Source organism: Talpa europaea (genome assembly GCF_964194135.1).
Source record: "Talpa europaea genome assembly, chromosome: 10".
Classification (NCBI taxonomy): Eukaryota; Metazoa; Chordata; class Mammalia; order Eulipotyphla; family Talpidae; genus Talpa; species Talpa europaea.
Window position 1 is genome coordinate 45348048 of NC_140077.1, and position 22200 is coordinate 45370247.

At 39.0% G+C, this 22200-nt stretch overlaps 1 protein-coding gene across 1 annotated transcript in view; it reads left to right on the forward strand.

The window, feature by feature from the left end:
- Nucleotides 1–806: 806 nt before the first annotated feature.
- DNA2 (DNA replication helicase/nuclease 2) overlaps nt 807–22200 on the forward strand; it is a gene marked incomplete at both ends in the record, with an annotated part of 29589 nt that continues 8195 nt past the window's right edge. Inside the window, 15 exons of the mRNA XM_084245455.1 lie at nt 807–834; nt 1068–1161; nt 2466–2648; nt 4005–4188; nt 5728–5873; nt 7623–7754; nt 11134–11350; nt 13039–13156; nt 13743–13908; nt 16152–16346; nt 16850–17080; nt 18439–18555; nt 18638–18747; nt 19316–19425; nt 20011–20235. Of these exons, the coding sequence (XP_084101581.1) occupies nt 807–834; nt 1068–1161; nt 2466–2648; nt 4005–4188; nt 5728–5873; nt 7623–7754; nt 11134–11350; nt 13039–13156; nt 13743–13908; nt 16152–16346; nt 16850–17080; nt 18439–18555; nt 18638–18747; nt 19316–19425; nt 20011–20235 (2256 nt within the window). The remainder of the gene's footprint in view (nt 835–1067; nt 1162–2465; nt 2649–4004; nt 4189–5727; nt 5874–7622; nt 7755–11133; nt 11351–13038; nt 13157–13742; nt 13909–16151; nt 16347–16849; nt 17081–18438; nt 18556–18637; nt 18748–19315; nt 19426–20010; nt 20236–22200) is intronic.

A 22200-nucleotide genomic window follows, 5' to 3' on the forward strand; every position in this document is an offset into this window, starting at 1 on the left:
ACAGACAGTTTGACTGAAATACACTGCTGAGGGGAGCAGGGGTTGAGACTGGAGAGGTCTGCTGCACCATGTGGGTTAACTCCCTGGCCAGGGATCTAACTTGTGCCCATAGCTTCAATAGTGCTGAGACTTAACCCCTAGCGCCACCAGGAAGCCCTAAATTGATTTTTAATAAAAAAAAAAAAAAAAAGGGGGTGGGGGAGTAAATAGGAGTTAATATTGGAAATAGCCTTAAAATCATTTGTTTAAAGAAGGTTTGCTCTGGATGGTGGCTAAGCACTACTCCTTTATTCTGGAGTAAGTTCCATCAAAGTAACATCTTTTATTTATTTAAATTTTCTTTATTTTCAAAGTAGCATCTTTTAAAGATAAAGAGTTACTGGGCCACGTACAAACAAGGGAGCTTTCCAGCTTTACAGTGACTACCATCATTTCTTGATGTACAAGAGAATGAGGGAGTAACTGAAGAAGCAATGTCTTTAAGAATGCTTGATGCCTTGAGATCCTGAGAGCCAGTGACAGGACTGCCCACCGATAGGAGGAAATCTTTTTGCACAGTTGAAAGCGTGGAAAGAGGTTGTAAGACAAGCACAGATATTGGTGAATTCAGTCGTGGTATGATGGAGTACCCATCTGATAATTTCTATTTTGTTTTCCACAAAAGAGGGAGGAGAGAGATTTCAGAGAATGCAAAATTCGTAAAGCTAACAAAAGACACCTGGCTTGGGGCAACTAATTATAGTTCTGCTCAAATTAAGTGTGTGGTTGGGGGGGGGGTGTGTGTTGGAGGGGGCGGCTGTCGGGGTATGCAAAGAGAAGAACGCGGGATTACTGGTCTGGCCCACAGGATGGCCTCTTCCGGTCTCACAGGCTCTGAGGGGAGGGTGCGGGGCGGCTCCTGCGCCCCTGCAGCCGCGCGCCCCGCTCCACGTGCGCCCCGCGGGGCGGGAGGGGCCGCCCGCGCAGGCCTCCTGGCGCAGCGGCGTCGGCGCATGCGTGCCGCGCTGCGCGGGGTCGTGTTTTCCCTCTTCTGTGTGTCGGGGGTGGGGGTCCCCGGGTTTCTCCAGGTGGCAGTTTGCGGTCTGAGGTGGAGCGGCCGGATGGCCTGGAGCTGCTGATCGAGAAGCGTCCCGGGAAGGAGGCTGCGCGGACCGCGGAGCGGTGAGCTGCTGGGGGTGGGTCGGGGCAAAGCGGGAGATTTGAAAGACCGCGGGAGGCGCCGCGCTCCGCCTCCTGCAGCCCCGCGGCCCCGCGACCCCGCTCGGGCCTGCGCACCCCGCGGGGCGGACGCGGCGGTCGGGCCCGCAGGGTCTCTTTGGCCAGACCCTGAAGACTCCCTCGCCCAGAAGTTCACTCTTTTTCCCTTGATTTCACTTCTTCCGAGTCTGGGGCGTCCCAGCCGCCTTATAAAAGGGAATTATTGCAGCTGTCACGACGCTTCTCTCTGTGCTTAGTTGGCGGGATTTTCCCCAGGAGGAACGGTAGTGGTGCTCGGGAGCCCTGAGTAGTGCGCAGTTATTTGCAATATAATGATGATGCTAGTTGTTCACGGATCTTCGCGTTTTGGGGTTCTGATCTGCAATGCTTTTGGGGAGCTCCTTAAGGCGCCCCAGCCCGCCTTGGGAAATTCATAGCCTGAGGATCGGTGGGTTACGTGAGCGAAGTGGTTGCAAAATAATAGGACCCAAGGTTGGATGACAAAGATAATTTTATGGTAGTGTGAAGGCGTCTGGTGTAATAGTTGAAGAGATTATACTGTTTTTGGATTATCACTGATAAAGGCTTAACGGTCTCTGGGAGGCGGACCTGTTGGGAGGACTGTTTTCTAGCAGAGAGATAGTATTTGGCACAATTTCAGGCAGCTGGGATTATTGGATAAAAGTAATGTGAAATTGACTTGCTCATTATAAATAAGAAATTTCTTAGTTACTCTGTGAAGGAATGAGTTCCTGTGACTGGTATTAAACTTGCTTGTTTACAAAGCAGGGATTCGTTGGTCCTTAATGAAATTTTATAGAAGGATTTCCTGCATTAAATTCAATAGTAAGTTGGACGGGAGGATTTCTAAGTATACTGCTAATTTAAAGATTAACAATTCTGTGGCTCACAGTAGGACTTCCAGGAAATCACCCACACTACCTCATAACAGACATCTCTTTTATTTACAGTAAGGATAGTGTTCAAAACATCTCTTTTTGTAAGGTTTGCACCAATGGTAGGAATTTGTTGTTTAATATTTTTCAATTTATCTTTAATCCTCACAATCATGAATTTTCCACGGAGCTACTCCAGGAGCTTATATTTGGAAAAATCCACAATGTTTACCTATTTTAGCTGAAAATCATTGTGATAAACTTTCCAGAAGAAACAAACCTATGAAAGTAGAAGGTTGGTTTATAGCTAAAGGGGATTAGGTAGCTTCTTATTTTATATTGTGCTAAAAGTTTTGTATGTGTGTGTTTTAGATATTGCAAAAAGATGGAAGCTTCCTTTCCTAAAACTGTTCTTTGCAGAAGAATGGATAATCGATTCCTAGTATTAGAAGTCGATATTGTGCAGAATGAAGATGGAAACCACGAAAAGCACCTCACCATCGCTGCTTCCCAGTCACAAGAGTTTAAGGAACGATGTATACTTAGGAATGGCTGGTAATTTTTGTGTGACTTTGAGCACTGATCTGGCAGATTAAGGGTACCATCTTAAAATCATCACATGGTCTGTGTGGATGTTGCTATAATTTAGTTATTAATCAAGGGAATAATTTTGAACCCGAATGAATTCTACACGAAAATTGTGTTGTTACCCCAGCATTTCAGATCTTTTATTCCAAACTTGATTTTTATTGTCATTTAAAAATCAAGTACAAAGGGTCTCATTAAGTGACTCCTATTTCTCAATATGTTCTGTTTGAAATTGCAACTTAAAATTCACCATAGTTCTCACTGAGCGCAAAATTAATTATAACATAAGAACCTTTTTATTATTTTTTTTTAAGATTTATTTTATTTGTTTATGCATACAAGAGTTGGGGCGTAGGCAGAGGGGTGTAGGGGAGTGAGAGGATTCACCAGAGACAGAGCTGGGGACAGAACAGGCAGATTGACTGAAATACACTGCTGAGGGGAGCAGCGGGCGAGACAGGAGAGATCTGCTGTGCCTTGTGGGTTGCTCCCTGGTTGGGGATCTAACTCCTGCTGCAGTGGCCGCTGATAGCTTCATAGTGCTGACACTTAACCCCTTGTGCCACCAGGGAGGCCCAATGGAACATTTTTAGACTCTAGATTTCTCTGTCTAGACTCTGTCTGGATTGGATGGTTTGAATTAGATAAATAAGATTTTATTTTTGCTACACTGGCTTTGATTTCATGCCTCAGAAGTTTATAGAAGCTGTCCATATATTGTAAATCTTAAGAATGAGAATTAAGGGTCCCCCGATGGCCTACCGGTGAAGTCTCAGCACTATCACTGCAATGTCCTGAGTACAAGTCTGAAGGGAGCTAACCCATCAGACCACTCCTGTTTCACTCTCTGCTCCCCTTAGCAGTGTATTTCAGTAGATCCACCTGTTCTTCCCACTCAATCTCTGGTGAATCCTCTTACCCTCCACTTTTGACCTATACCCCAGTTCTTCTACACAAAAATAAATAAAATCGTCTTTTTAAAAAAGAGAATTACTAAAATATGCAGCCATAATTGGAATTATATATCACACTATTGAAGATTTGATAGCTTTTGCAATAGACAAAATACTAATCAGTTTTCATTTTTGGCATTTAAGGAAAACCCATTAGTATTCTCAGATATGTTTCAAAAGTAGAGTAGGGTAGCATGACTTGGGAATGATTCCGAAGACTGCCTCCTGGTGTTTAATTATTTTGTAAAGTCCCAGAAATTTAGAAATAGCTATTTTTTTGGGTAAAATACTCATTTATTTCTTGAAGCATCGTTAATATATTTAAATGTGGGAGCCTCAATTATGTATTTAGATTTTGCTTTATTTTCAGGTGCTCTGTACCAGTAAAGCCAGGGGACATCATTCATTTGGAGGGAGAATGCACATCTGATACTTGGATAATAGATGAAGATGTTGGATATTTGATTCTGTATCCAGACTTGCTGATTTCTGGCACAAGCATAGCCAGTAGTATTCGATGTATGAGAAGAGCTGTGCTGAGGGAAATTTTCAGGGTAAATAACACTAACAACTGTTCTATAAGGACTAGGAGTTTACAGAGCACTTTTATGCTTCTGTTTCTTCTAACCCTCCCAATAATCCTGTGAGGTAGTTAATATTGTAGTAATCAAACTACATTTACCAATGAGGGAAATCAGGCTTGGAGAGGTTAAATCACTCTCTCAAAGTTGTATAGCTGCAAAGTGGTGGTGCTGCAACTGAATCTTATCAGTATTTAATAAAATAATTCTAATGAAAATAAAACTAAGTGATAAAATAGTTTATTTAATACCTCTCCAAACTTAACTTCATGTGATTTCCAATGAACTGAAAATAGATGTTATGGTATCTTTAAAAAAATTATGACATTTCAAACATAAAGAAATGAGTATAATAAATCTCTATGTTGGCTTACTCCTATATCCACACATTATATTATTTTGTAAGTCAGGGAAAACTGAGGATTCTTGGAAAACATAAATATTTATTATATGCTATAAAATTAACAGTAATTCCTTAATCTAATGCCCAGTTTACCTCTAATGTATTTTATCAGAAATATGTCTTATTCAGTTGGTATTTTAACATCAGTACAAAGGAAGGTATTTGTATTATGTTTGTTGGATATGTTTTAAATTTCTTTATAGTTATAGTCTGCCTCCTACCTACTTCCTTTGTTTCACTGCCATTCATTTATTGAAGAGCCTGGGTTTTTATTAAATGTTTCCTTTGCTTTCCAGAGTATTGTTTTAATTACACAATTTATATGTATGTAGAAATTCAAAATTACAGCTGAGCATGAAGAAAAAAGAAGGAAAAATAAATACCAAAGTAGATATTTAATAGTCTTATTTGCCACTTACTGATAGTATATTTTATTAGCTGTTTTTCTTTAATTGTAGGGGAATATCAACTTTTTAACTCTGTGTGTGTGTATTTAACCACATATTATAAAGCAAACCTGAGCGTTGTTTTTTTACTTTGGAGTAACTGTCAACTTGCACAGAACTTAAAAAGATATACAGATAGTTCTGTAAATTAATTTTTTAATCTTGATTGATGGTTTGTTGGACTATTAGTCTTTTGATAGCTTCAGTAGAGAGTTGTAGGCTAAAAAAATTTCTGTTGTGAATTTAAATTTTTTTGAGTGAATTTATATTTTATGTTTGAATAGTATATTTTTTTTTGCGTAAGTTTATGACCTGTGTCATTGACTTTTCTATTTGGGTAGGTTATAAAGTGAAATTAGTGATAGTATATCCTAAATATTTGAGATTTTATTGAACTTTCCCATATATTGGTTGATTATTTTTTTCAAAATGGAAATAGATATTTTTAAAAATAGCTCAAAATAATTAAGGTAGTTCTGAAAAGAAAAGAATAAAAGTGACCTATAGTTCTACTTATGAGGGAAAAACAAGGTGTTTAATATTTGGCATTTTTTTACCTGTGTACTTTGGCAATGGTGGTTTAATAGATTAGGTAACATAAGATCACTTCTACTAAAATGTTGTAAAATAAAGTGTCATACAGTTTTTAAAATTTTTTGGTAGAGCTCTGATCCAGCCACACGTCAAATGCTGATTGGTACAGTTCTCCATGAAGTATTTCAAAAAGCAATAAGTGATAACTTTGCCCCAGAAAAACTACAGCAACTTGCTTTTCAAACTGTTCAAGAAATAAGGCATCTGAAGGAAATGTAAGTAGTATATATAGGAGAGAAAATACAGGTGTAATTTTATAATATAACTTCTTTCTTATATTCTATTAGGTATTTGACTATTCTATTATTTAATATAAATTAGTGAATTAGTAGAGGGTGGTGAGAGGATTCACCAGAGACAGAATGGGGGAGCAGAACAGGCAGACCAACTGAAATACACTGCTGAGGGGAGCAGTGGGCGAGACAGGGGATTGAACTTGTGCTGTAGTGGCTGCTGATAGCTTCATAATGCTGAGACTTTAACCCCTGCGCCACCAGGAAGGCCCTCACTTTGCCAGTTTTATGACTGAACAAGTTACTTAAAGATTCTGAAAAAGGGACTAACACCTATTTTGCAGATACTGTGACAATGTAGTTAATGTACATGAACTAATTTCTAATCATTGGCATTATCCTTGGTCATCTACAAGGATTGATGTGCTCTGCTGTTTCTTTCTTGACTCCTGTTGCAGTCCATCTTTTTTCAAACATGATTTTATTAGTGGTCATTCTGATTTCCATACTACTGGACATAAACAACTTTTCCAAAATGTAATTCTGTATTTTACTGTTTATATGGGGGAATATGTGCTCTAAAATTCCATTCAACTAATTTCCTGATCACATGTGATCCATTGTCCTAAAAATATTTTAGACCCCTGCATATGCCAGGCACTGTGTTAATTGCTTTTGTACATCTTATATAATCTCATTGCAACCTGTTGTAAATGAAGAAACTAAAGCACAGAGAAGTTGTCATCTGCTCATACCACGCAGTTTAGCATTTAAAACTTGAGTAGATATAATAAGGTTTTGCTTTAAGAATTCTACTTAACACATTACTTGCCACTTTGCAATTAAAGTTCTTACTTTTTCTGTCATACTCAAATGAGAATATGGTGATACCTTATCTGTTGTGTATTGTATTATCTCTTGCCTTTAAACAGATCATATTAAAATTTCGTTACTTAAAAATGACAAACACCTATTATCTCAGTTTCCAAGAGATCCGGAATTTGGAATAGGCTTTGAGGGGTGGTTCTGGCTCTGGGTATCCATTTGGGACTTCATGCTGAAGGCTTGGCTGTAGGGGAGATTCAGCTTCCAAGAAGATGCACTCATGACTGTTGAATTGAAGTCACGAGGTCTCGGTTCCTGGCCTCAATTTCTAGACACAAAAACGAGCCATTGGACTGCCCAGTGGGTCATCGCAATCCAGTACCTGCTTTCTTCACCTTGAATGGCCCATGAAAGAGCACGTAGGAAACCATGATGCTTTTATTTTTTTTTTTTAAAGATTTATTTATTTATTTATTTATTTATTTATTTATTTATTTATGCAAGCACTGGGTACAGTCAGAAGCGCAGGAGGGTGAGAGAATTCATCAGAGCCAGAGCGGGGAACAGAGCAGGCAGAAGGACCGAAGTACACTGCTGAGGGGAGCAGCGGGCGGCAGAAGAGGTCTGCGCGCCATGTGGGACCCTCCTCTGGTGGCCGGGGAGCAGCTGGGGATCGAACCGGCGCTGCAGAGGCTGTGGGCAGCTTCGCAACCCAGCGCTCAACCACTGAGCCACCAGGGAGGCCCCCATGATGCTTTTATAACCTAGTTTCTGAATAATATTCCACTGTATGTATAGTATATGTCACCTTTTGTTTATTAACTAGTTAATGGGCACTTGGTTTGCTTATTTGGATGTTTTATCCTTACTTAATGCTTTCACATTTATTATCTCTTACTTTGGCAGGTACCGCTTAAAACTGAATCCAGATGAAATACAACAAGAAGTAGAGGAGTATCTTCCTTCATTCTCTAAATGGGCTGGAGATTTCATGCATGAGTATAGTTCAGCTGACTCCCCTCCAATGCAGCTCTCTCTGTAAGAGATCCATTTTGTTTATATGGTGTTCATTTTTTTTTAAGATTCATTTTATTTATTTATGAATATAAGAGCCAGGGCATAGGCCAGAGGTACGAGGTGGTGGGGAGGGGTGTGTGAGAGGATTCACCAGAAACAGAGTAGGCAGCAGAGCAGGTGGATTCATTGAAACACTGCTGAGGGCGAGACAGGAGAGGTCCCCATGTGGGTCAGCTTCCTTTCTGGGGATTGAACTCGTGTTGCAGTGGCTGTGGTTAGCTTCATAGTGCTGAGACTTAACTACTTGCAACACCAGGGAGTCACCAGGAATCTCTTGATTCCCAGTCCAGTGTTATCACCTTGATATCTCTGTATACACTTATTTATTTCCATTACTTCTGATGGTATTTTATTTGTGTCTGTCTGTGAAGGAAGCATTCCTTTGTACTTTGGTGTGAATAGTTTTCCCAGCAGCTTATAGCTAATCTTCTTTTAAAAATTAGCTTTGGAGCAGAGAATGAGACCTTTTGTTTTTTTTTTTAAGATTTATTTATTTATGCATACAAGAACTGGGGTACAGGTCAGGCCAGAGGTGTGGGGTTTGGGAGGATTCACCAAAGACAGAGTGGGGAACAGAACTGGCAGATTGACTGAAATATACTGATGAGGGGAGCAGCAGGTGAGACAGGAGAAGTCTGCTGTGCCATGTGGATGGCTCCCTGGCCGGGGATTGAACTGTGCCGCAGTGGCTGCGGATAGCTTCATAGTGCTGTACCTTAATTCCTTGTGCCACCAGGGAGGCCCCAGAATGAGACTTTTAAAAGCCATTTAAAGAAATAGTCTTTCTCACCTATAAGTAGTAAATGTATATTTTATTTCTCATTACACTATGTTCTCCATTAGATAATTCAGATGATTTTTATAGTATTATGCTGATTAAAATCATAGTTCTTATATTGAAATACTGTTATTTGTTCTATAAATCTCTAAAACTCACATTACTTTTTGTAGGGGAGTGAAATTTAGTAGCACTATTAAATTTATTACTTCTATTAAGTGCGCATGTGACATTTTATAAATGTTTGCTTTATTTCATATAAGTATATTTGAATACATATTATGATCAGATAACATTTGGTAAGAGAAAAATTAATATTTTTGAAATTTCAGAAAAGTTGTAGCTTCCTTGAATTCCTCTATTATCATCATTAGAGACTATAGAAGTATACATAGTTTTATTTGGAGCATCCTGAAACAGCTAAAATCGCTGAAGGTAGCTTTCTTTTACTCAGAAAACATTTAAAATTTTTTTAAATATTATTTATTTATTTATTTATATTTATACAAGCACTGGGTACAGTCAGAAGCGCGGGAGGGTGAGAGAATTCACCAGAGCCAGAGCCAGAGCCGGGAGCAGAGCAGGCAGAAGGACCGAAGTACACTGCTGAGGGGAGCAGCGGGTGGCCGGAGAGGTCTGCGCGCCATGTGGGACCCTCCTCCGGTGGCCGGGGAGCAGCCGAGGATCAAACCGGTGCTGCAGAAGCTGCGGGCAGCTTCGCAACCCAGCACTCAACCGTTGCGCCACCGGGGAGGCCCAAAACGTTTTAATTTGTTAAGAAGTAGTTGCCAGTCTAAATAAAATGAAATTAGTCATGTACCCTAACAGCCAGAATGTTTATACTTTTTAAATCTTGATTTTCATATGATACGAAATGTTGTTACTAGAAAATATATTCTTTTCATGTAAGATTTCCATAGATTTACTATTTTATACAACTTACAGTCTAAAATAGGATTAGTCAAGGTAGTTATTACCTAACTCTGCGAAATAGCTACTGCTTTGAAAATGAGTAAATTTGGGCCTCCCCAGTGGCGCAGCGGTTGAGCGCTGGGTTGCGAAGCTGCCCGAAGCCTCCGCGGCGCCGGTTCAATTCCCGGCTGCTCCCCGGCCACCTGAGGAGGGTCCCACATGGCGCGCAGACCTCTCCTGCCGCCCGCTGCTCCCCTCAGCAGTGTACTTCGGTCCTTCTGTCTGCTCTGCTCCCCGCTCTGGCTCTGGTGAATTCTCTCACCCTCCCGCGCTTCTGACTGTACCCAGTGCTTGTATAAATAAATAAATAAATCTTTAAAAAAAAAAAAAAAGAAAATGAGTAAATTTTAGATAAATTTTAAAACCTTTTAAGAGAGGCTTTAAAAGTCATTTTTGGCTCTTTTAATTTGTTCAACATTTATGTTTTCCTTTCACCTTCCCTCCTTTTACTCTTGACTTATTTAACAGGTAAGATGTTAAAATCAGAACAATGTAAAAAACAATGTTGGGTACTTATTTTTATTTTATTATTTTTTTTTCTTCTTCTTTTTCTTTTTTTTTTTTAATAGAGGCATGTTTTTATTTATTTATTTATTTGTTTATTTTATTTGTTTGTTTGTTTTGTTTATACATGCACTGGGTACAGTCAGAAGCGCGGGAGGGTGAGCCAGAGTGGGGAGCAGAGCAGGCAGAAGGACTGAAGTACACTGCTGAGGGGAGCAGCGGGTGGCAGGAGAGGTCTGCGCACCATGTGGGATCCTCCTCCGGTGGCCGGGGAGCAGCCGGGGATCGAACCGGCGCCGCAGAGGCTGCGGGCAGCTTCGCAACCCAGTGCTCAACCGCTGCGCCACCGGGGAGGCCCTGGGTACTTATTTTTAAATATAGCAGCAGAGATGGATTCATTCAGTGATTAAGTAAACAAAATAATGGAAGACATGTGGGAGTGGCACATGACTTCATGAGACTGTCACCCGGTGCTTGGAGGTGAAGTGTTGGATGATCAAGCCCCATACTGTGTAAATAATGGGGAAAGACAGATCATTCTTACCCACTTTAACATGGTGTTACAAGGAGGGATGCATCCCTTGCTACCTAGATTGTAACACATGCCAGCCACTAATTGTTAATCTGTGTAATAATTGTATATCAGAATACTCAGATTGATATTATGAGGCTAGCATTCCAAATAATGAAATTATACAGTAATTAAAACCTGAGAAAATAAAGACCTGCGGTAGGGAGATTGTAGTAGGACATGATGATAAATATTAAGAAAATTTAAACTGAATAAAGCCTATATGTCAGTGGCTCTAAAACTTGAATGTGCATCAGAATCACTTGCATAATTTGTTAAACAAATCCCTGGGTCTCATTTGTGGAATTTCTGATGGAATAGGTCAGGTTGGGACCTGAGAATTCACATTGGTAACAAGTTTCCATGTAATGCTGTTGTTACTGGTGCAGGGACACACTTTGAGAATCATTATGATGAAGTTTTATAGACTCTCCCATCCCCACATTGTCTGTGTGCCAGCAAATGAGAAGTGAACTAAGCGTTCTAAAATTCAGTGTTTTTTTGTTTCTTCATAGGCCAAGTGATGGTAATGAGAATTCAACATGTAATATTAAAGTACTAAATTCACTGGATATTGAAGAGAGCATTTGGTCCCCTAGGTTTGGATTGAAGGGCAAAATAGATGTTACAGTTGGTGTGAAAATACATCGTGGAGGTAAAATGAAATATAAGATCATGCCACTGGAACTTAAAACTGGCAAAGAATCAAATTCTATTGAACACCGTGGCCAGGTATAAATCTTTATTTTATTTTTAAAGATTTATTCTATTTATTTATGCATACAAAAGCTGGGATATAGGCCAAGGTGAGGGTGGGGCGGTGAGAGGATTCACAGAGACAGAGTGGGGAACAGAACTGGTAGATGTACTGAAATACACTGCTGAGGGGAGCAGCGGGTGAGTCAGGAGAGGTCTGCTGCGCCATGTGGGTCACCTCCTGACTGGGGTTTGAACTCGGGCTGCAGTGGCTGCTGATAGCTTCATGGTGCTAAGACTTAACCCCTTGTGCCACCAGGAAGGCCCCAGGTATAAATCTTAAGAAAATTGAATGTATATAGTATATATATTGTATTTATTTATTTATGTATATTATATAGACACACATTGTTCTTGGTAAGATGGCCTTTTTTTTAAAAAGATTTATTTATGCATACAAGAGCTGGGGTACAGGCTAGAGATGTGGGGGGTGAGAGGACCCACCAGAGACAGAATGGGGAATAGAACAGGCAGACTGAAATACACTGCTGAGGGGAGCAGCGGGCGAGACAGGAGAGGCCCGCTGCAATATGTAGGTTGCTCCCTGACTGGCTGGGTTCGAACTCATGCTGCAGAGGCTGTGGATTGCTTCATAGTGCGGTGCTTAACCCCTTGCGCCACCAGGGAGGCCCAAGATGGCCATTTTAACAATGTTTATTCTCCCGATCCTTTCCATTTCTGTGTTTCTTTTTTTTTTTTCCTAAATATTTTTTAAAGATTTATTTATTTATGCATATAAGAACTGGGATGTAAGCCAGAGGTGTGGGGGCGGAGGTGAGAGGATTCACCAGAGACAGAATGGGGAGCAGAACAGGTGGATCTACTGAAATACACTGTTGAGGTGAGCAGTGGGCGAGACAGGAGAGGTCTGCTGTACCATGTGGGTTGCTCCCTGGCCAGCTTGGGATGCAACTCTTGCTGCACAGGCTGCCAATTGCTTGATAGTGATGTCTTTAACCCCATTGCTACCAGAGAGGCCCTCTGTACTTCTTCTATTTCCTTTAACAGTGTTTTATAGACATAAACCTAATATAGGCAGTGACTCTCTTGGTAACTTTGACAAATAGTATGATTTTAGTGTTTAATTTGCTTACTTCAGAAAGGGAAAATAGTGTCTAAAGACTGTCAGCTTACATCATTTAATTAGTTTTCCTCTTTAATTTATTAGAAACTAAATAATAACTAAGAAAAATTCTAATTATTTACTGAGTAAAACTTAGAAGCATAAATAATTTCCGTAAAATTAAGTATTTGACATTGAGTTTATTGTGTTACCTTTATTAGTTTGACTCATGTTATTTTCAAAATGGAAATAATTGACCTTTTGATTTTGAAATAACATGGGCTTCGAAGCTGCCCGCAGCCTCTGCAGCACCTGTTCTATCCCCAGCTGCCAGCGAGGGTCCCACATGGCACGCAGACCTCTCCTGCCGCCTGCTGTTCCCCTCAGCAGTGTACTTCAGTCCTTCTGCCTGTTCTGCACCCTGCTCTGGCTCTGGTGAATCCTCTCACCCTCCTGCACTTCTGACTGTACCCAATGCTTGTATAAATAAATAAATAAATCTAAAAAAAAAAAAAAAAAGAAATAACATGTGGTTGCAAAACATTTAGGGAAATGTAGAAAGTTAAAGTTTTATTTGATAGCACTTACAATGTTTTCACAGCTTGTCCTATATACACTGCTAAGCCAAGAGAGAAGACCGGACCCAGAAGCTGGCCTGCTGCTCTACCTCAAGACTGGCCAGATGTACCCTGTGCCTGCCAACCATCTAGATAAAAGAGGTTGAGATGTTTTCTCTGAATTTTACTTCTCTAGGTTTTATTTGTTTGTTTTGAATTTCAGTGTTTGGTGATACATATTTATACCTGACAACTGCTCTAATATTATACTTGGTATAATACAGCACTAGCTGTATATTTTTAGTTGTGGAATGTTGTTTAGAGAATTTTACCAATATAATTTACCATTGAAATGATTAACCTTTGTGTGTCTACGGCCATACCACCCTGAACGCGCCCGATCTCGTCTGAAATGATTAACCTTTGTGAATTTTATTTTAGAAATCTTTATTTTAAACTTCCAAACATATTAGAGATGCTCTAAATAGCTGTATTTATCCTAAGTATTCACCTAATAAAATACTAACTTCCCCAAATTAACTGATATTATGTTTAAAGAATTATCCAGTGAAGAAATAGTTGAAGGAAATATCCCAAAATGTTAACAGGAGTTATTTAAGTATAGTAGGAAATATGAATGTTTTCCTTTTTTTATTTTCCAACCCGAAGATTTTTACTTAAATAATGGGAAAAAATATAAATTTTACATAATTCTTATAAATACACCCATCCCTTTTTTGCCTTCTAGAATTATTAAAGCTAAGAAACCAGATGGCTTTCTCTTTGGTTCACCGTGTTAGCAAATCGGCTACTGGAATGAAGAAGACAAAGCTTGCTCCTTTGCCAGAAGTAATTAAGGAACAGCAGACTTGTAAATATTGTTCACAAATGAGCACCTGTGCTCTTTATAGCAGGTAAACACAGTTTTCCAAAAATTACTAGTTCAAGTAAGTACTCAATATGATTTAACATTGTTAACTGCTCTGGCATTGCTGATTTTGTTTTAGTTATTTTTCTTTGCATATAATATTTTGGAAATGAAGGGAATTGCAAACAATAACAACACAGTTCATATTTTCTAGCAAGCCTATTAACTTGGGGAATAATAGAGTATTTTTTACAAGTTTAATAGAAAAACTTTTCCAAAAAGTGTATGTTTTAATTATACTGTGTCTAATTTCTGGGGAAATGAAATAATTTTATGACTTAATGGAGTCTATTTAAGAAAGATACAGTAGGGTCTCCCCAGTGGTGCAGTGGTTGAGCGCTGGATTGCGAAGCTGCCCACAGCCTCTGCAGCGCCGGTTCGATCCCTGGCCGCCGGGTGAGAGTCCCACATGGCGCGCAGACCTCTCTTGCCACCTGCTGCTCCCCTCAGCAGTGTATTTTGTCGGTCTGCCTGTTCTGTTCCCTGCTCTGTCTCTGGTGAATTCTCACCCTTCTGCGCTTCTGACTGTACCCAGTGCTTATATAAATAAATAAATAAATAAATAATTTAAAAAAAAGAAAGATATAGTATAGGGCCTCCCCAGTGGCGCAGCAGTTGAGTGCTGGGTTGCGAAGCTGCCCGCAGCCTCTGCAGCGCTGGTTTGATCCCCGGCCGCTGGGCGAGGGTCCCACATTGCGTGTAGATCTCTCCTGCTGCCCTCTTCTCCTCTCAGCAGTGTACTTCGGTCCTTCTGCCTGTTCTGCTCCCTGCTCTGGCTCTGGTGAATTCTCTCACCCTCCCGCGCTTCTCACTGTACCCAGTGCTTGTATAAATAAATAAATAAATCTTTAAAAAAAAAAAGATATAGTAATTTTGAACATAATGCAGTAGGTCCTCAATATTTATAATGTTGAATTATAAGTCATTTTGCTTAAAGACACAGTTTACAAGAGCCTTTTGACAATGTTAAATGAGGATTTGTTGTATGGCTTTTTTTTTTTTCTTTTTTAGATTTATTTTATTTATGCATATAAGAGCTGGGTGTAGGCCAGAGGTGAGGGGGGTGAGAGGATTCACCAGAGACAAAATAGGGAGCAGGATAGGCAGATTGACTGAAATACACTGCTGAGGGGAACAGCAGGCGAAACAGGAGAGATATGCTGCGCCATGTGGGTCAGCTCTCTAGGGGGTGGAGGGTGGTTAGTTCCATGGCTGGGAAATGAACTCCTGCAGCAGTGGCTGCTGATAGTTTCATAGTGCTGAGACTTAATCCCTTGTGCCACCAGGGAGGCTCCTGTACAACTTTTCTTAAGTGATATTCAAATAAATCTTTCATTTCTTAGTTGCTATTTTAATTCAGGCCTTTTGTAGTTAGGTTCAGGGAAATTGGTTCTTCAAGACAGTTTGTTGTGATCCGATGGATTTGTTTTGTTTATATGTTTTTTTTTTCTGCTTATGGGAAGTTTATTAGCGGTCTTATGAAGTCATATGCATTTATACCTTTAGAGGCCAGTGAAAGTTTTGAAGGCCACAAAAACATTAAATATAGACTAGAAAGCAAGATCAAATCAGAGGCAAAGCTCTGATTCAGCCTGAAAATACACATTTAGGACTCCTAAAAGTTTTATATCAAGGATCTCTTAATGGCAAAGGTCTACAAATATAGGACCTCTGGGCTTAAAGCACAATTACATTTTTTTCGAAGTTGTATGTTTTATTGTCAACGTTTTATGTATATTTGTTTCTATATAAAATTTATTTTATATCCTACAGTATGTTTGTTTCTATATTAAAACTAAAAATAATAAGTAAAATTGGTATTTGAAATGCTTTTCTAAGTTTTTATGTCGATTTTCTTATGCCACAGAACTAGGTATACAAATATTGTGATTTTAAGAAATGCAGGAGTTCAAAAGCCAAAACTTACTGCATGTAGGAATGAAGACTAGAGTATGCCAAGCTTAAGTTGTTGTTTGGGGATCGTCACTGAAGACAAAATAATGCAATATTGAGTTTCTTATTCATTTTGTTTTGTGAAAAACCATTTTGCTTATAATATGTTGAAATTATGTTAAAGAAAATTGTGTCTGGTGGTTTTAAGTTATGGCAATTAGAAAATAAAGTAAAAAATGTAAAAAAAAACAGTTATGATGATTGTCCTAGGAATCTCCTTTCATAGTGAACAGTGAAGTGTTTGTATACATCACTAACTTGGAGTTTTATATTTAGAGCAGTTGAGCAACAGATGGATGACAGTTCAGTCCCTGTTGACGTGCTGCCCAAAATGAAAGAAGAAACCCAGCATCTAAAGCATACACACCTAGAGTACTTCAACCTTTGGTGTCTAATGTTAACACTGGAGTCACAATCAAAAGACAGTAAAAAGAATCACCAAAATATATGGTTAATGCCAGCTTCAGAGATGTAAGTGGTCTATTGAATATAATAAAATTTTAGTGCTCTTGTATAAATAAAATAAAATCTTAAAAAAAATAATTAAATCCTTTTGAAAACACTAAAGGAATATATTACTATTTCTTCATATCAGGTTCAGGAACAGGTTATTATAGTTTGTCTTCTATAATGTTAACGTGTATCAGCACAGGATGCAGGGGCGTGGTTTAGGGATCAAAGTGCTGATACACACTTTGTTCAAAGATCCCTGCCTGTAGATGCAACACTTATCTGTAGCTCTATAACACTTATCTATTGCTCTATTGGTGAGAAACTATTTAAAAAACAATACAGAAGATGCTTCCTTAGAATTTACAACACTTCAGTGTAGATTGCGGAAAATGTAGACAGCATAGATAAAATCAATGTTAGCATGAAAGTTTCCAAGGGTCAGGTGAACAAGTAATTTGTAGAAAAAGGCAAATATAGTATTTATGTATGTGATGTAAATGGAAGCTTTCTCTTTTTCAAAGGGAGAAAAGTGGAAGCTGCATTGGAAACCTGATTCTAACAGGACACGCAAAGACAGTTTGTGATGGACAATATTTACACAATTTCCAACGTAAAAATGGTGCCATGCCTATCACAAACCTAATGGCAGGTGACAGAATTATTTTGAGTGGAGAAGAGAGGACTCTCTTTGCTTTGTCTAGGGGATATGTGACTGAGATTAATATGACAACAGTAACCTGTTTATTGGACAGGTAATTAAATGTTATTTTTTGGGGTGTAACAGCTTTATTAATATCTATTTCTCATACCATACAATTATCCATTTAAAGTATATCATTCCATTTTTTTATTGTATTCATAGAATTATGCAGCCGTACCCCAATACCCCATAAAGAAGCCCTGTACCCCTTTGCAGTCACTCCCATAAGCAAACAACCGGTTTGTTTTCTCTCTTATAGATTTGCCTGTTCTCTGAACATTTTACATAGATGGAATCACATGTGGGTCTTTTGTAACCAGCTTCTTTCAGTGGGCATACCATTTTTGAGGTTCATATTCATGTGGTAGCAGCTATCAGTCAGTACTTGATTTTTTTTTTTTTTAAGTTGAGCTGAAATTCACATACCATAAAATTAACCATTAACGATTTTGCTGTGTACAGGTCAGTGGCACTTAGTATCCTCCCGCTGTTGTGCAACTATCGCTTCTGTCTGATTCCAAGACATTTTCATCACCCTGAAAGGATGTACCCTTTAAATCTTCATTCCCTTTTCCCTCCAACCTCTGGGAATACTAATCTGCTTTCTATCTATGGATTTATCTATTCTGGATATGTCATATATTTCAAATATACCATATGTTACGTTTTGTTTCTGACTTCTTTCATTCAACATGATGTTTACAAGATTCATCCACATTTCAGTATTGAGCACAGCACCTCATTTCTTTATACAACTGAATAATACCCATTATGTGGCTAGAGCACGTTTTGTTCGTCTATTACACTAGCTGACGGACCCTTGAGTTGTTTCCATTTTTTAGGTGTTTGACTAGTGTTCTATGAATATTTGTACACAGATATTGCAAGGGGTTAAAGGCACAGCGCTATCAAGTTATCCTCAGCCACTGTAGCAGCTGGCCAGGGAGCAACCCAGTAGCAGACCTCTCATGTCTCACCTGCTACTCCCCTCAGCAGTGTATTTCAGTAGATCTGCCTGTTCTGCTCCCCACTTTCACTGGTGAATAATCTCACCCCCTGCACCTCTGTTCAACACACCAGTTCTTATATGCATGTATAAATAAATAAATAAATAAAGAGGATGAGAGAAGAGTTCTGTGCTCGGGATTCTTTGGGGGACTGTGACCTAGGTTAGATGGTGAGGTCAAGCGAATTGTCAACAAGTGTTTTAAGAGCCTGGTTGCCACTTACCTTGACCTTGATGCCTTATGTCCTCTCTTTCTCCCACTTCCCATCTATCTGGCCCCATGCTGTATTTGACTTACAGTGAGAATATCTATTCTGGCCCATTTTCTCTTGGCAGACAGCAGTATATTTCTTGCACAAAACAATTGATTTAAATGAAAACATACATCTGAATTACTATTTTAGGAATGTGTCAGTACTCCCAGAATCAACTTTGTTCAGATTGGACCAGGAAGAAAAAAACTGTGATATAAGTACTCCACTAGGAAATCTTTCCAAGTTAATGGAAAATACTTACGCCAGGTTTGTAACAATGACTGAATCTGAATTTTACTCTACTTTCCTACGGAACATTATTACTAAAAGCATTTGTTTTTCTTTCTAGTCAAAAACTTCGAGACTTAATTGTCGACTTACATGAACCTCAATTTATTTCCTACCTCAGTTCTGTCCTTCCACATGATGCAAAGGATACAGTTGCCTGCATTCTGAAAGGTGTGCTGTAATTACCATGTCTACTTCTACTGGTTGCTCCTATTAATAACTTAATCTAAATTATAATCTAGTGCTTTAAAAATTTATTAAACTTGCAGTTACAATGTTTAGACTAAGCCTCTCTGGAAGTAGTTTATATATATCCTTTAATGTCACCTTGACTTTTTTTTTTTTTAAAGATTTATTCATTTATACAAGAACTGGGGTACAGGCCAGAGGCGCGGGAGGGTGAGAGAATTCACCAGAGACAGAGCGGGGAGCATAACAGGCAGAAGGATCGAAGACACTGCTGAGGGGAGCAGTGGGCAAAGCAAGAGAGGTCTGCCATGCCATGTGGGTTTCTCCCTGGCTGGCAGGGAATCGAACCTGCGCTACAGAGGCTGCAGACAGCTTCACAGCATGGCGCTCAATCCTCTGCGCCACCAGGGAGGCCCACCTTGACATTTTCTGGTTTTGAAAAGATGTCTTGAAAAACAGATTTAAATAGAGGCTGCTTTTCTTACAAAATAATTAATTTGCTCATTGAAATTTAACATTTTTTCATGTTATTTTTTAAATATAAATGTAGGTTTGAATAAACCTCAGAGGCAAGCAATGAAAAAGGTACTTCTTTCAAAGGACTACACACTCATCGTGGGTATGCCTGGAACAGGAAAGACAACTACAATATGTACTCTCGTAAGGTTATTATTTTTTGCTTAGAAATGAAATCTTGTGTCTTCAGTTCAGAGGATGTGATGCTTAATATCAAAAGGGGCTGACTTTTAAGTAAAATGTCTTTATTTCAAATTAGCTTTCTAGGAGGCTAAAAATAGAGAAGCTGACTCACAAATAGTGGGAATCATGTAAATTTCTTGCATTTAGAATTGTTCTAAGATCTCTTTCCATTAGTGGCCTGGGTATAATCATGTATTTTTCTTTCCCTTTAAAATGTGGTAACTTATAGTCAGTAAATTTGTAAGCAGTCTTGGATTAATCATAATGATGGCAGCAACTTATTTATTGATTGATACTGTGCACCAGGCACTATTAAGTACTGATATCTGTTATATTTTATTATCATTTATTAACATGAAATATACCATATCTGTTAACGCCATGTAGTTTTCATAAATTTTCATCTATGATATTTTTTGAAAAGCTACTTTGCTAGTCTTTTAGGTAGGCTGACTGTTAAGTTTTCTAATTCCCTGTGAAAATATAATCATGTTGGAAATTATCTAGAATTAAAAGTAGTACTGTTTTCCTTTCTCCTATTATTAGGTGAGAATTCTCTATGCCTGTGGTTTCAGTGTTTTGTTGACCAGCTATACACACTCTGCTGTCGACAATATTCTTTTGAAGTTAGCCAAGTTTAAAATAGGATTTTTGCGCTTGGGTCAGATGCAGAAGGTTCATCCAGGTATCCAGAAATTTACAGAAGAGGAAATGTGTAGATCAAATTCCATTAAATCCTTAGCTCATCTAGAAGAACTCTACAATACTCAAGTAAGTATAATTATTGTATAATATTATATAATAATACTGAGAGTAATTTCTGTAACCAGAACAAGGGGGGAAACATTTTGGGAGATTGAGTCATATTGGCCAAATTTGCATGTGATTCATTTATATAAACCCTATATAGGGGCCTCCCTGGTGGTGCAGGTGGTTAAGCCCAGCACTGTGAAGCTGTCCGCAGCCTCTGCAGTGCGAGTTCGATCCCCGCCAGCCGTGGAAAAACCCACATGACGCAGCAGATCTCTCCTGTCTTGTCCGCTGCTCCCCTCAGCAGTGTATTTCAGTCAGTCTGCCTGTTCTGTTCCCCGCTCTGTTTCTACTGGATCCTCTCACCCTCCTGCACATCTGGCCTGTACCCTGATTCTTGTATAAATAAAATAAAAATAAATCTTTAAAAAAAAAATAAACCCTATATAGGAGCAGTTTATTTTTAATTTACTATTTGCCTCTGATCTCAAATGAGGTTTCTTATTTATTATTCAGGCCTGACTGGTTAAATCATTGACTGTTAGTGATTGACTTAATCTCTTCCCTGTCCAGAAGTGGAGATGTAGGTAGGCTTCTATATCCCAATCCTAGTCACAAGCTTGGTTCTTCTGGTAGCCAACCCCCATTCTTCCGGTGTCATTCACTAGCATAAATTCAGGTTTGGTTGAAAGATGCTTATTAGGAATAATAAAAGGTGCTCTTTCTACCCCTATGGCCTAGAAAAGTCCAGGAGTCTTAGGAACTTTGTTTTTTGTTTCCAGGGAGAAGACCAAATTGTATTTTGTATTATTGAAGGGCTCAAAATGGGTCTTCCCTACTTGTAGCACTTTGGCATGTGGATTATTTTGTGCCAAAGCCAATGGAGACACTCGTCTCAAGAGAAAGTTTTCCAAAACCCTTACCTATCTAGGAGAATTTAGATAAGGGGGCCTTGCCTGTAGTGTGGGGAGAAGTATTAGGCTGGGGTCGGAGGCGTGGTAGTGAAAGAATTCAGCAGAGAAAGTGGAGGACAGAAAAGGCAGATTTATTGAAATACACTACCAAGAGAAGCAGCGGCAAGGCAGTGGTGATTGGCGTGGAGGAGGATTTGAAGCTGTCTTTTATACTCTGTTTTCATGGGCTTTCTAACTTGGGGCACCAGTTTGCACCACTTATGTGCTGGGATATCTAGTCTTGGGTGCTGGCCTTTGACACTAAAACTTGTTCTGGCCTCTGCTTCTGCACTCCTGGAGTTGGGCTGGTTTTTCTGGTAGTGGTGGTTTTATGACCTTGTCCCCAAGGTAACCTTATCAATTCCCTTATCTATTCAAGCCGCCCAAACCTGCCTGCTGGGCCAGGAGTGGGGGCTTAGTTTTTAACCTTATTAAATGGTACCCCAATGCATAAAGTGTATTATTACTAGAAAAAATTTTTAATGACCTACCTATATGGTAGGTCAAACATCTAATTACCAAACATCTGCTCTTTTTGTCACCCTATGAAATACCCTTTGAAGCCCCAGACCTCTATCCCATTCCTTAGTTGAGGGTGCCGTGTATACCTCATTTTACCTTTCTGTCTGAATAGCTCCTGTATGTGGCATTCCTGAATTTATACATTTAAACTTGTTTTTCTCTTATTAATCTGTCTTATGTCAATTTAATTATTAGACCAGTTGAAGAACACTGAAGAGTAGAGGAAAATTTTTCCTCTTTAGTATTGGCAATAGCATACCTTGAAAATGGCTAATAATCAGGATATTTTAGTGAGCTTGTATTAGAAGCAATGGTACTTGAACAGCTTTGTGATAAGCATTTCTGGACTTAGACATAGATCTTATTTTTTTTTTAATAACTTAATGTCTATATTTACCGGGAAATCTTAAAGTGATATTTTTATCTTTTACAAAATCATTTAAAATAAATTTAATACACTGTTCCTTCAACTCTTTTGTCTAATAACTAATATGCTTTTGTGTAATATCTA